Source organism: Microcaecilia unicolor, chromosome 3 (genome assembly GCF_901765095.1).
Source record: "Microcaecilia unicolor chromosome 3, aMicUni1.1, whole genome shotgun sequence".
Classification (NCBI taxonomy): Eukaryota; Metazoa; Chordata; class Amphibia; order Gymnophiona; family Siphonopidae; genus Microcaecilia; species Microcaecilia unicolor.
In genome coordinates, this window is record NC_044033.1 from 154,648,698 (window position 1) to 154,663,667 (window position 14,970).

At 42.0% G+C, this 14,970-nt stretch overlaps 1 protein-coding gene across 1 annotated transcript in view; it reads right to left on the bottom strand.

Moving 5' to 3' along the window:
- Positions 1-14,970, bottom strand: part of TTC27 (tetratricopeptide repeat domain 27) — a 302,320-nt gene that overhangs the window by 72,704 nt on the left and 214,646 nt on the right. The window contains exons 11-12 of the mRNA XM_030196512.1: positions 9,857-9,952; positions 652-774 (exon numbers count right to left, since the gene is read on the bottom strand). Of these exons, the coding sequence (XP_030052372.1) occupies positions 652-774; positions 9,857-9,952 (219 nt within the window). The remainder of the gene's footprint in view (positions 1-651; positions 775-9,856; positions 9,953-14,970) is intronic.

Below are 14,970 nucleotides of genomic sequence, written 5' to 3' on the forward strand. Positions count from 1 at the left end.
AAAGCCCCAGTGTAGGCAGCAGGAGTGGGAGGGAGTTGCAGATCTTTGCGGGGTCGGGAAGGGATAGGAGAAGGGAGAGACTGACAGGGGGTGTGTGTATGTAACACATGCACCTTGGTTGGATAGACTACTGGCTTGGACACAGGGAGAAGACTTATGGACAAAAGAAAAGCTAGGGAGGCACTCAAAGCCCCATCAGAGGCTGGAAAGACTCCAGTGAGGAGTCTAATGAGGGGGAACAGAATTAAGAGCTATATGCAGTATGTGTATGCACAAAGCAGAGCCCACCTGTCCATGCCCTGAACATACTTATACTCAAACTTAACTAGTAAGGAGAGGGGAAGTGACTACACATGTGCCCAGGCAAACGTTCCTGTACGTTATGAGCCACTGCTGGTATCTCTTAATGCTGTGATGTTCTTAAACCACAGCTTTTCTCTTAAGCTTGACTTGAGGGTCAAGCAAGTGCTGATCGGGTCTGAAGGTACATGGATAGGAAAACATTGTTCTAGAAGCAAAGTTGTTAGTTTTACTTAAAACATTAGAGGGTTGTTGCCTAACAGAATGCAGTCACATAAAATGAAATAAACAGTGATGCACATACTAGGTTGGAACCGCAACTTAGTTCAACAGATTATACAGCTCTATTACCTTCCCATGCTGTCCAGCTCTTTCATAGCAAATCACAGAATCTTCCCACATTTCCAGTTTCTCAAAGATCTCAAGGGCTGAATTAGTGCAGCCGAGGTCAAAAAGCAAATCTGCAAGCTGACGCTGAAAAACAGTAAGCAGTAAATACACATTTAGGACTAACTTCTGTATATGGCACAAACACATCTGCGGCTTTAAAAAATCTGCGCCAAATGCTATTCTATAAACGGCGCTCAGAGTTGGGCCAGGATCTGCACCCTATTTTAGACATGAAGATTTATAGCAAATAAAACCTGGTGTAAATTCTTGCGCCTAAATTAGGCACGGATCTCCCTTATTCTGTAACACTGCATGCAAATTCCAGGAATGCCCCTGATCCGTCCATGCCTCTTCCATGGTCCTTCCCCCTTTTTGGACCGGCACGTAAAATTTACATATGGATCCCAGCACCTAAAGATGTGCGTGTATATTTAAATTAATGCCAATTAGCACCGATAATTGATTATTGTGCCCAATTATTGGGCACTAATTGGCTTATCAATTAAATTGTGTGCATAAATTGGGTGCGCACCCATATTTGCATGCACAATTTTGAGCACCATACGTAGAATTAAGGTATTATTGTAGGTTATTGATTCATGGACATTACATGACCACTGAAATGTATGCAAAATATCTGGCCAACTGGAAAAAAAATGTAAGGCATAACCTGCTCTCACCAAGAAACACTTACCTTGGAAACAGGCCTTCAAAATTGTAGGAAAGAGCTTAAAACTAGTTGGAATCACTTTAAAGTGCTTTGCACCATGAAAGTTGCTTTTTCTACCTTCTGAGGAGTATTGAGTAAAATCATTTTTGACAAAGATTTCAAATCAAAATCACTAACAGCAAAATGAATTTGAAATCAGAATCAGTAAGCCAGGTGTGGTATCAAATCAAAATCAGTCAAATGATTTTAAATCAAAAATCACTGTCTTTTGAAACAAAGAATAAGTTATTCTAAAGCTCATTTTGCTTCAAAATGTGGTCTGTTAGAAACTCCATGTTGCAACAGACTATCTGCCCCGCAGAACTGAACAGTCATTCTACTGGAGCTGATGAAGGAAGCATTGAATTGACTCTAATGAAGAGTTTCTGTATATCAGGAAATGAATGCAATCTACCAACTGAAGAACTCTGATCAGAAAGGTAGTTCATAGTCTGGCGTTTAAAAGTAACAGAAGAGTTTGGAGTTCACTGGTCTCCTCTGCCGCTGGCTCATCGTAACCACAGTCATCGTTGTGCACTCTTTCTGTGGATTGACTCATGGATTGGCTTTCTGATCTGTTAGCACTCACAACACTGTCAACAAACAACTGCGTGATTTCTCTTTTTTCTGGAGTAACCCATTCAGATTGTACTGTAGAACACAAATAGCAGCAAGGATGGCATCTCTTATGGTCTCATCAGTCGTGTTGTTTGGATCAAAGGTCAGGAGGAGCTTGAATTGAGTTCCTATTCCAGACAACAATACGTTCACCAGTGGGAGGAGGAAGTGACATCATCAAAGGTGACAGCATAGGCATTTTACTCCAGTGTTCATCCACATAAAACTGTGATTGCACCCCTAAGTCTGCAACAGTGAGTGGTAAGGGAGTGGAGAGGTTTAGCTACTATAAATCGATGGCATCTAAGTGGTGCCAATTGTAAATAAAAGACTTTGCTAGTGCACTGACAGTGCAGCTTGAGGCCAAGATGGTGCAGGTTGAAGCGGTGCCTATGGGTTCACATGCCCCCTAGTAACGGAGCTGTCAGCATTTTGGGAGGAGATAAGCACTTGATTCCAGGAATTAAAATCGGACCTTACCTCAGTCAGGTCGAAGGTAAACCTCTATGGAGTAGCTTTGGAGAGATGTCAGTGATATTGGCTGGCAAATGGAAGAGGCACAGACTCAGTTGAAGTACAAGAGGAGTATATGGCAGAGGTGCAAAATGAATAGAGCAGATGAAGTTTCGTCAAGCTGATGGACCTTGAGAACAGGTCCTGGAGCTCTAATCTGCACTTCGGGGGGGGGGGGGGGGGGGGGCTATGGCTGTGGTGGACTTGCAGTGTATGGCAATCACCCAGAAAATGTGTGTTGCACTGCTAAAGGAAACTTTTCGGCCTCGGGACCCCTCAGAACTGCTGTAGGATCGGGTGCATCAAGAAGCTTATCTTCAGGATAGAAATTTACCTCGGGATATTGTAGCTTGCTTCCACAAGTTTGAAGATAAGGAGTGAGTGCATTGAGGGAATGCGGCGTCAAGGCAGGAAATTTACCTGGGAGGACTCAGATTATAATTTATCTGGATTTATCAGCTGTCACGCTATAACAGCGGCGGAATTACCATGCTTGGACTGCTGTGCTGTTTGAAAAACAAATTTAGTACCGCCTGGTCTTCAGAGCTTATGGAAAGACCTATCTGGCACTATCCTAGCTGCTATGCAGGGCCATCTTATTGCAACAGGAATTATGGCTTCAGATGCCTTAATGGAAATTATGCTGCCTGTACCAACAAAAATGCAACCCCCCCCTTTCGCCCATCAGCAGCATTGACAGAGGGTGTCACGATCGATCTGCTAGGTGAGACCATATGCTGGTATGCTTCTAGTGAACTTTCCCCTTGGCAGTAATTTGCTATAAACAGTATTGGTATGAGGAGACACTTCTTGGCTGCCTAGTGGAGGGAGGGGGAGGCAGGGCAAACAAATGATCATTTTTACTAATTTAATTGCTCCTCTGGAGTAGCTTGAACTGGGAAGATCATAAGGGTTATTTGTAGTGTGGGGGACACTAGGTTCTGCTATCTGTTCCTTACTCTCAAGCAAGCAGGCAGGAGGGATGTGAGAACATATGGCTGCTGTCCTTGGAGAATACCTGCTACAGGTAAGTAACTTAGTTTTCTACAAGGACTGGTAGGCATAATATTCTCACATATGGTACTCACTAGCTACCAGGCTCACAATAAAGATGAACTTTGTAACTAAGTGAGCCTGGTAGAAACAAAGAGCCAGAGGGCAGAGTGGATTTTAAACAGTAAAAAGATTTTGCAGGACTGCTTGATCAAATCAGCTAGCCTGTCTGGAATACTGCTCCAAACAGTAAAGAGCAAAAATGGGCTACTGAAGCCACCCAGGCCCAAACATTATAAGTGGTGACCTAGCCATGGAGGGTCAGCCCATGCCCAAATGTAGGCATAGGAGATACAGTCAGCCAACCAAGTAGAAATTGTACTCTTGGTGATGGAAATTCCTAATCTGTTAGATTCAAAGGATACAAAAAGCTGGGAGGACTCCCGATGAAGCTTTGTTTGTTCTAAATAGAATGCTAGGGCACATTTGCAGTCTAAGGTATGAAGTGCTACTTCTCCAGGATGAGAATGTGGTTTAGGGAAGAAGATAGGTATTACTATTAACTGGTTCAGATGGAACTCAGAAACCACCTTTGGGAGGAATTTGGGGTGGGTTCTGAGTGGTAGAATCTGGTGTAAGGTGGATCTGCCACAAGGGACTGACATTCACTGACTCTTCTGGCAGTTTTCACAAGAGCTGTGTGGGTGACATTGTAATCTCACGCCACCGGAGGTGGTTTGATAGGTTTGGTATAAAATAAATCCTTCATGAATCTAACCATCAAGGGATGAACTGAAAATGGCTTATTATCAATTTTAGTATGGCACTCAAACGTACTCTGAGTGAGTAGTTTTGAGTCCAGAATCAGAAAGATGGAGGAGGTACTCTATAAGGGTAGGTAGGAAGCATGTAGTAGGGTCGAACGACCTAACTGAACACCAGAGAGAGAATCATTTCCACTTTAAAAAGGTAAACATTTTCTTGTAGAAGGTTTCCTGGCGGCAAGAAGTATGTGAGCGACTGTGTGAAGAAGGTTCAATTAACGGAACTCTATGTCATCAAGTACCAAGCTGTCAGGGCCAGAGCTTAAGAGTCTGGATGAAAGAGGGATCCCTCGTTCTTATTAGGGTTGGAAAAGAATCTAACCTGAACAGTTCCTCTAGGAGAAGAGGAAACCAGATTTGATGAGGCCAGTAGGGGGCAATTAGAATCATGGTCGCATGGTCTCAGCACAGTTTAAGAAGAGTTTTCCCTATGAGAGGCAGTAGGGGAAAAGTGAATAGAAGATCCATTCCCCAGTGGAGTAAGAAGGCATCTGGGGCTATGCGTTTAGGAGTACAGAGTCAAACAGAAACAGGGAACTTGTTGTCCTTTGGAGAAGCACACAGGTCTATCACTGGGGTTCCCCACTGCTCAGTTTGCTACGGCATTTTGTCTCCGGCTAGATAAACAGCTCTTATAAAGATGTTACGAGAAGCTGTCGAAGTCCAGATTTGGATTGCTTGGTGACAGAGAAGGTTCCCCCCGTTTGTTCAGGTAATACATCACTACTTGATTGTCTGTGCAAATTAGTACAACCTAATTGAGAATATGATTCTGAAAGGTTTTGAGAGCATTTCAAACAGCTGGCACTTCCAAGAGAATGATATGATGTTGTTTCTCTCATGTGTATGGAGATCATTGAGGTGAGCTCCCCAACCCATCATGGAAGTGTCTGTTGTGAGAACCTTGCGGTGTGAAAGGAGTTAGAATAGAACGCCTCAGATAAGATTTTATGGATACCTTCCACCACTGTAGACAGTGGCAGAGCTATGGAGTTATTTGGATCCTGTGGCTTGGAACCATTGAGAGGAGAGTTTTGATTGAGGAATTAGAAAGTGAAGTTGAGCCAATGCTGTTACATGGACTGTTGAAGCAATGTGACCGAGGAGGTGGAGCATGTCACGAGCAGATATATGAGTCAACTGGGATATCTGAGTGGCGATATGTAGTATGGTCACCCTCGGTTGAGGAAGAAATGCTCAATCTTGAGTTGTGTTGAGGAGAGCCCCTATGAACGTTATAGTATGTACCGGCTCAAGATGCAATTTGTGATAGTTGATGACAAATCTGATGAGTTCTAGGAGCTGTATGGCAGACTGAATGGAAGCGTTGAGAGGCTGCTTTGATTAGCCAATCGTCCAGGTACAGGAAGACGTGGATGCTCTACCTGTGAAGTATTGCAGTTACTACTACTAGGCGCTCTGTGAATATTCGAGGAGCCAAGGTAAAGCCAAATGGTAAGGCTTCTACTGATAGTGCAGAGGTCAACAGCAGAAGCAGAGGAAATTTCTGTATGCAGGGAGAACAGATATATTGGTGTACGCCTCCTTGAGGTCTAGAGAGCAAACCCAGTCGTTGAGTTGTATCATGGGAAATAGTGACCTCAGGGATACCATGCAAAACTTTTCTTTGAAAAGAAACTTGTTTAGGTCTCATAGATCGAGAACTGGATGTACTCCTGTCTTTTTCATAATGACAAAATATCTGGAGTACAGCCCTCGACCCCTGTCCGGCGGAGGAACTGGTTTTATTGTATTCTGTCAGACGTGGGCTGAGAGCTCCTCTCAAAGTAAACACATTTGAAGGGAGTTGAAACAAGAGTCTCTTGGTGGATGACTGAGGGGTCTTTTTTGCCAATGTTAAGTGGTATATACAACCCATCGGTGAAGGTTATGAGCCATCTCATGGACAAAGCCTGGAAAGCATATACTTTCTGGGGGAGACTTATGCCTCTGAGGTGCTTGCTGGAGAAGGATCAGATGAAATGCCATAGGACTCCTCATCTGAGAGGTCCGAGTCTGGCACTTCAAAATACTGCTCAAGAGGAGTATGGGGAAGTGCATGTTGCCTAGAACGTCGGCTTTGCATCAAGGTACATCAAGGCATATGAGCTTCTGAAGTTCGTGAAAGCTCTTCTGTCAATGACGAAGCATGCGGTCAGGTGAAGGCTGCCCCCAATGGTCGACGTCAAGCTGGTGTGTGGGATTTCTCCTGTGACTGTCTCTCCAATATATCCATGGGCTGGGCTGAGGCTGGAGCAAGCACCCTGTAAAGCATGTATAGACTACGATTGCAGCAGACCTGAAAGCTCTTCTTTAAGCATAACTCGATTTCCTCATGGAGGATAGGAATCGGTACCGGCTGAGAAATCAGTGTGGGCACAGTCAGAGAGAGACTGTGCAGGTGTAGAAGACTTCAAAGGATCTTGATGTGATATGAGCTGATCACTGCGGCATAGATACTTCCCGTGTATCAAGGACATCAGTATAGGGGAGAAATGGTATGAGTGTCTAGAGGGAGAACAATGGTGATGCTTCTTAGGCTTTTTGTACTGCAGGTCCCTTGATGCACACAGCACCGATGACGAGGACGTAGAGTTCTGATGTGATCGTGGCATTGAGTCCGATGCAGCACCCTCATGATGTTGCACGAGTTACCCGATCTTGATGCACGTTCCGTGTCGAATATTAAGTCTGATGCCAACGTTGATGCAGAACCAAGAAGTTTTTCACAATGGAATCTGGGGGCTTAAAAAGGACCTTGCTTGCATATGCTGGCAGAGGTTACAGTGAATGTCTCAGTGGTCTTGACCTAGGCACTGAACAAACCAATTATGGGGGTCCTTGCCTGAAATAGTTCTATTACATCGAGTACATCTCTTAAAGCCACTCGGCACCCTTGATGACGGAGGGGGAAAAGGCCAACAGAAGGTCAAAAGGCACTATGGCCCAGAAAGCTCGAGTAACTGCACATCTGAAAAAGGTTGATGATTCCTGGGTAGGAAAAAGAGCTCAGATCGAAGAAAAATAAAAAATATAGATATATAAAAATGAATAAGCTAGACAAATTATGACTGAAAGAGAAAAAAATACTAAGAAAATATATCCCGAAAAAAGGGACGGCAACAAGGCAACAAAAAGGCAAAAGTTTTTTGCACTGAGATCGAAAGCACAACTTCTCTGTTCAGCCAAAAATGAAAGACTGCTGGTCCCACACTTGCATACAGGAAGACACCCACGCATGAGCAGTGGTGGCACTGCCTCAATGATTTAAAGTCACCCTACTACTACTACCTATCATTTGTATAATGCTACTAGATGTACGCAGTGCGGTACACTGGACATAAAGAGACAGTCCCCGCTCGACAGAGCTTACAATCTAATTAGGACAAACAGGACAAATAAGAGATAAGGGAATTACTTAAGGTGGGAATGTTAAAATATGGGTACTGTACAAGTGAGTAAGGATTAGGAGTTAAAAGCAGCATCAAAAAGGTAGGCTTTTAGCCTAGATTTGACGGCGGCCAGAGACGGAGCATGACGTACCGGCTCAGGAAGTCTATTCCAGGCATATGGTGCAGCAAGATAAAAGGAATGGAGTCTGAAGTTAGCGGTGGAGGAGAAGGGTGCAGATAAGAGAGATTTACTCAGTGAATGGAGCTCCCGGGGAGGAGTGCAGGGAGAGATAAGAGTGGAGAGGTACTGAGGAGCTGTAGAGTGAATGTACTTGTAAGTCAATAAAAGGAGTTTGAACTGTATGCGGAAACGGACAGGGAGCCAATGAAGTGACTTGAGGAGAGGGCTAATATGAGCATAGTGACACTGGTGGAATAGAAATCGTGTAGCAAAACTTTGAACAGATTGAAGGGGAGAGAGTTGACTTACTGGGAGACCTGTGAGAAGCACGTTGCAATAGTTTAAGCGAGAGGTGATAAAGAGTGCGGATAAGGGTTCTGGGTAATGTGCTCAGAAAGGAAAGGATGAATTTTGGTGATATTATATAGAAAAATGACAGGTTTTAGCAGTCTGTTGAATATGTGCAGAGAAGGGGAGAGAGGAGTTGAAGATGACCCCAAGGTTATGAGCTGATGAGACAGGGAGGATTTTATGAAATGAGTTGTGCTGCCTCATTGGCAGAGGGAGGACTGCCTTTTTAAAAAGTTTTCCATATGGTTTCTAGAGTGGTCCTCACCTCTCGTCTCTACAAAGCTCTTCTATATAGCAGACCAGCAGCTTGTACCTATGAGCAAAAGTGGAAACAGCTGGTGGGATTTTCTCTGGATCATATAAACAGTGGGCTAATGTCTATTTCCAGGTGTTTGCAGCTAACCTCATGCAGCATGACTTTAAGATGGTGTACCAATGGTATTACATGCCTACAAGTCTTCATAAGGTCTTTGGGTCAAGTTCAGCTCTCTGTTGGCGGGGCTGTGCCCAATTGGGTAAATTTCTTCATATTTGGTGGGACTGTCCCAAACGTATTAGAAGATGGTGGTTTTGATTATAAGAGACATACTACTACTACTTAACATACTGCATATTACCATCTCGCTGGACATCTACATTCTTTTGCTGAACGCCCCCCCCCCCCTCCCTGGAAGATTTAGATGAGGATGCTCAACAGCTGGTCGTTCTGGTAGCTAGATTCTGCTTGGCTACCTAAAGGAAATGATCAGAGCTGCCCTTGTTATCAAACTTGACCACATTCCTTTGATGAAGCCGACGGCCCGTAATAAGGACATTATGGGCTTCTTTCTACGAGTGTGGTGTCCATAAGGGCTCTGGTGAGCCCAGACCTAACCTTACAGTTGGGGTTTGCAAATTGGGAGGTGGGGTTGTGGAATTTATAGTAGTTGTTTAGCTCTTTCTGAAGTTCTGAGGGTGTTTTGATGCTATATGTTTCTTTTTTATGCATGTACTTGCCAGTTTGCCAATAAAGATTTACATTAAAAACAAAAACAATGCATTCACCAGTGGAGACCCGGCAGAAAGAAGGCCTCAGAGCCATCCTGTGTGAATTGCTGTTGGGCCACAGGAACATGTAAGTTTACAAGCAGTAGGATGGGAAGGAAGCTAAGGACATTTTTTTTTCTTAACATAGGGAGCAAAGCTTTTTACTGTTCCCAAAGGATGATAAAAAGTTTTGTTTCCGCATCTGCGGTAATTCTGACTGCAGTGTTACCGTTACAGCAGATTTACCGTGTCATTCTCTAATCTGGGGTAAGCCATCACTATTTTGTATTTCTTCTCAAGCAGGAGAGGAGTGATTGGGTAGCACTCCTGACCATGATGATTCTGAAGCTGTCCATTAGTAAATGATTTTATATTTTATAACTGTAAAAAAATACAATTCACTTGAATATGTGATTTCAAATCTAAATTCAAAATCAGGGTTAAAGCGATTTCAGGTAAAAATCAAAAAAACAAAATGATTTTAAATTGTGATTTCAATTCACTTGATTTGAAATCATAGCACTGCTTCTGAGTAATGCTGCTACATACTGCTATGTACCTGAATTGCCCAAAGTGCTGGCATCTGGGAACTGTAAAAAATCTTCAGACGTTCCGATGCAGGAGGATTCAGGTTCTCAAACTGGTCTACAAGAGACTAAACATATAACTAATTAGGATTCTAACTTATTTCTACAATTGCAAGTTTTATTTTTCAAAGTTTTCTAAATGCCAATTCCCATCTGTGCCAATGGTACTAAACACCGTTGAACACAGTTATTGCTTTATAAAAGTTAAGAGGCTCTGACAATTAACCCAGCATAAAACACAACATACTATTCAATATAATTACACTCTATTTAAAATCAAATGAGGAAGCACATCTTCTAGTACTCTGATAGTGAATGGCAAGTGATGAGCAATACCATAGAAGCCGTACAGTGGGACTCTGGTTACTTTCTCTTCAACAGACCTCAGTATGCAGATCAATTTCTGACTCGATGAATAAAATGCAAAATGTTAAATGATTTAACATTTTTAAATTTTGCATTGTTTCAATTAAACAGAGATTTGCCCTTTCTAAAGATAAGTCTAAATATGTACAAGTGCTGGTTAAAATGAAAATAACATCATAGGCTTTATTATTAATAATAATAATAATAATAATAACACTTCAGTTCTTAGAAACCATGAATAACCTATTCACTTCCATGCAGTTAACAGTTAAAACAAATGGGACAATCCAGGAATTGCAACAAAAGATCTAAACTAAAAATTTAAACATAAGAGATCAAAAATTATTGCAAGAAGATGTAGTATACAAACAATTTGCTAAGATAAGCATTTGTTAATTAATGTCTTATGAAAAGTGCTATACCAATAACTGGTGCAAGTTAAATTAACTCAAATAGGTGCAGCTTGAGCAGCTGTACTGTACATTTCACGACTATTGTGAGCATGTTTATCAAATCGGTCATGGAAAGTTCATAACAAAATTGTTCCAATACATTTTATTGTTAGCTGTAAAATGAGTTGGGTTTTAATGAAACATGCATTTAATAAGTGGAAATAAATTAAAAGGGCGGAAAATAATTCCTATCTTCATTCAACACTTGCTCAGCCTTTGGTGACCCAGCTGTTTACTCTTGCTCCTTGAAGCTTCCAAAGAAGTTCTAAACCCAGGATGGCATCTGGTGCCATGTGTCTTCATTTGAAACATTCTATGAAATTCTGCTCTATTTATAAGTTCTCCTAACTTTCTTTAATCAAATTATTCCTGAGCACGGTGACTTCCAGATACCTGCTAACATGAGCCCTAAATCAGGTCATTAGATGTTCTCAGCTTAGGTATAAAGGTTCACAGTGTCAGATCCCAGACTTGGTCCTGATCGGGCTGGGAATGGAGCACATAAGCACATAAGGACCGCCATACTGGGAAAAGACCAAGGGTCCATCAAGCCCAGCATCCTGTCTCTGACAGCGGCCAATCCAGGCTTCAAGAACCTGGCAAACCCCCCCCCCCCCCCCCCCCCCCCCCATTCCAAAAAAATAAATTAATGTTCAATGGACTTTTCCTTCAGGAATCTGTCCAAACCCCCCTTAAATTCCGTAATGCCAGCCGCTGCCACCACATTCTCCGGCAACGAGTGCCAGAGTCCAACTACACGCTGAGTAAAGAAAAACTCTCTCCTATTTGTTTTAAATCTACCATATTCTAGCTTCATCTTGTGTCCCCTGGTTCTATTGTTGTTTGAAAGCGTAAACAAATGCTTCACATCTGTCCGCTCTACACCGCTCATTATTTTGTAGACTTCTATCATATCACCCCTCAGCCGCCTTTTCTCCAAGCTGAAGAGCCCTAACCTTCTCAGCCTTTCCTCATAGGGAAGTCGTTCCATCCCTTTTATCATTTTCATTGCCCTTCTCTGCACCTTCTCCAATTCCTTTCTATCTTTTCTGAGACCAGACTTGGACACAATATTCAAGGTGCGGTCACACCATGGAGCGATACAACGGCATTATGACATCCTCGTGTTTGTTTTCCATCCCTTTCCTAATTATACTCAACATTCTGTGTGCTTTTTTGGCTGCCGCAGCACAGTGAGCAGTTTTCAACGTCTTGTCACCATTCAATCGTACTCTCTGCTTCCTATCCATCAACCAGCTCTTAATCCATAGTAATACCCTACCTCCAATCCCATGACTCTCCAGTTTCCTCTGGAGTCTTTCATGAGGCACTTTGTCAAATGCCTTCTGAAAATCCAGATACACAATATCCACTGGCTCCCCATTGTCCACATGTTTATTCACCCCCTCAAAAAAATGCAGTAGATTGGTGAGGCAAGACTTCCCTTCACTAAATCCGTGCTGACTTTGTCTCATTAGCCCATGTTTTTGCATGTGCTCTGTAATTTTATTCTTAATAATAGCCTCTACCATTTTGCCCGGTACTGACGTCAGACTCACCGGTCTATAATTTCCTGGATCTCCTCTGGAACCCTTTTTAAAAATCGGCGTAACATTGGCTACCCTCCAGTCTTCCGGTACCATACCTGATTTTAGGGATAGATTAAAAATTACTAACAGTAGCTCTACAATTTCATTATTCAGTTCTATTAATACTCTGGGTTGAATACCATCTGGTCCTGGTGATTTACTACTCTTCAGTTTGCAGAACTGACCCATTACATCCTCCAAGTTTACAGTGAATTTGTTTAGTTTCTATGACTCGCCTGCTTCAAATACCCTTTCCGGCACCGGTATCCCTCCCAAATCCTCCTCAGTGAAGACCGAAGCAAAGAACTCATTTAATTTCTCCGCTATGGCTTTGTCTTCCCTGATCGCCCCTTTAACGTCACTTTTGTCCAGCGGCCCAACCGATTCTTTAGCCGGCTTCCTGCTTTTAATGTATCGAAAAAAATTTTCACTATGTATTTTTGCTTCAAACGCTAACTTTTTTCAAAGTCCTTTTTAGCCCTCCTTATCTCCGCTTTGCATTTGGCTTGGCATTCCTTATGTTTTATCTTATTATTTTCAGTCGGTTGTCTACTCCATTTTCTGAAGGATTGTTTTTTTGGCTTTAATGGCTTCCTTTACCTTACTGTTTAGCCATGCCGGCTGATGTTTGGCCTTTTTCCTCTTTTTCTAATGCGCGGAATATATTTGTCCTGTACCTCTAGGATGGTGTTTTTGAACAGCATCCACGCCTGATGCAAGTTTTTTTACCCTGCGAGCTGCTCCTTATAGTCTTTTTTTCACCGTTTTTCTCTTTTTATCGTAATCACCTTTTCTAAAGTTAAACGCTAGTGCATTTGATTTCCTAAGTTCACTTCCTTCAATGCCAATTTCAAAACAGATCATATTGTTATCACGGTTATCAAGCGGCCCTCGCACCGTTACCCCCTGCACTAGATCATGAGCTCCACTAAGGACTAAGTCTAATATTTTTCCTTCTCTTGTCGGCTCCTGAACCAGCTGTTCCATGAAGCAGTCCTTGATTTCATCAAGATATTTTATCTCCCTGGCGTGTACCAATGTTACATTAACCCAGTCTATATCCGGATAATTGAAATCACCCATTTTATTCGCTTCCCTAATTTCCTTTGACATTGCTGTGTCCGTCTGCTCATCCTGGCCAGGCGGACAGTAGTACACTCCTATCACTATGGCACAAGAAAAGGCTTCACCTTTTTTTTTTAAACCTATATCTCCAAATCTCCAAAACATTAAATCAAAATATTTTAATCTTACTAAATGCTAAATATAAACTGCAGAAACAAATGAGGAGGACCTGTCTAGAAAACAGATATTACCACTTTTAAAAATAGGAAAAAAAAGTTTTTGAAATTTTGTAAAAGTATTTGCCTAAACCACATTTTTCTGCTTTCACTTTAACTACAACCGTTTGCATTTAATTGTATACCACAGCTTTAGCTCAAAATCCCTAAACATCCAAAAGACAGTATTAAAGTAAACAAACCACCATATAACTTTCCAATAGATGAGGCAATCTGTAGCTTGATTAGATTATTTTGATTCTAGACTGAATTGTTTACAAAAGATTTTTGTAGTACTGATTAAAGCTGGCTTGCATATTGTATTTATAGTTACCTCTCTGGAATTTGACACAAGAGAAAATACAATAAGCCCCACCACCACCAGCACCAACGGTTCTGTGTTATCTATTAATCTACCTTTATCAGACTGTCTTTCAAAGCCCTCAGAAGCATAGCTGGTTTCAACAATATTCAGAGCACTACACAATGTCATTTTGTAGGATATTTAACAGAATCATTTCTATAATTTGTGTATAAATGAAATGGCCTGATTTAACACATTGTTAAAACACTCAGAATACTACCCCCTCTGGTCTTACCTCCCCCCCCCCCTCCAAATGTATCCCATATATGTAGTCAGGCATGAGCTGTAACATATCGGAGATGTCAAAACTTTAATATGGATTAAAATTTTTATAACAATGGATATTAAACTTGAGTGAAAACAAGGACAAAAATAGGCCAGCTAGCACTTGCTGTCCAAGACATGGGATCAGTTCCCAAGCTTGGGTTCTACTCCCTGGGCCAGATGTGGCTGCAGATTCTGCTGTGGCAGAGCTCACATCCCTTGAGGTCAGGGACTGTCAGCAATCACTGAACACTGATGCATACTGGGTGGACACAAAGTGCATGTGTACTATGATGTGTGTGACAGTTACTGCAATGGTTGGGTAGTTTCTCAATAAAGAAAAAAAAATAACTGTGGGTACTACAAAACAAATCCCAAAATGGATAAATGTTTATTTTACAATCACATACTGACTGCAATTCTCAGGAAGTTATTTATACAATACAGTGCCCTGTCAGCTTTGGTATATAGTGCAAACCATACGCAGAATAAAGTTATGTACAGCGGAACATATGAGCAATATCCGTGCTACCTGGATGGAAGCTCTTTTGATCCAACATTGGCTGCAAGCAGTGCACCAAATGTCAAAGTTGTGCTTTGTGGTTTTGCTACAGTTGAAGAATACACGAGGAGATGTGTCAGAGTGCTTTTGCAAAAGGAACAACGATTTATTTTTTCATGACACAAGTATACCCTAATGGTTTCAATAACGATGTAGAATGTTGAGCATTCGATACAGTGAGATTTTTGAGTGTCCTTTGTTGATGACCC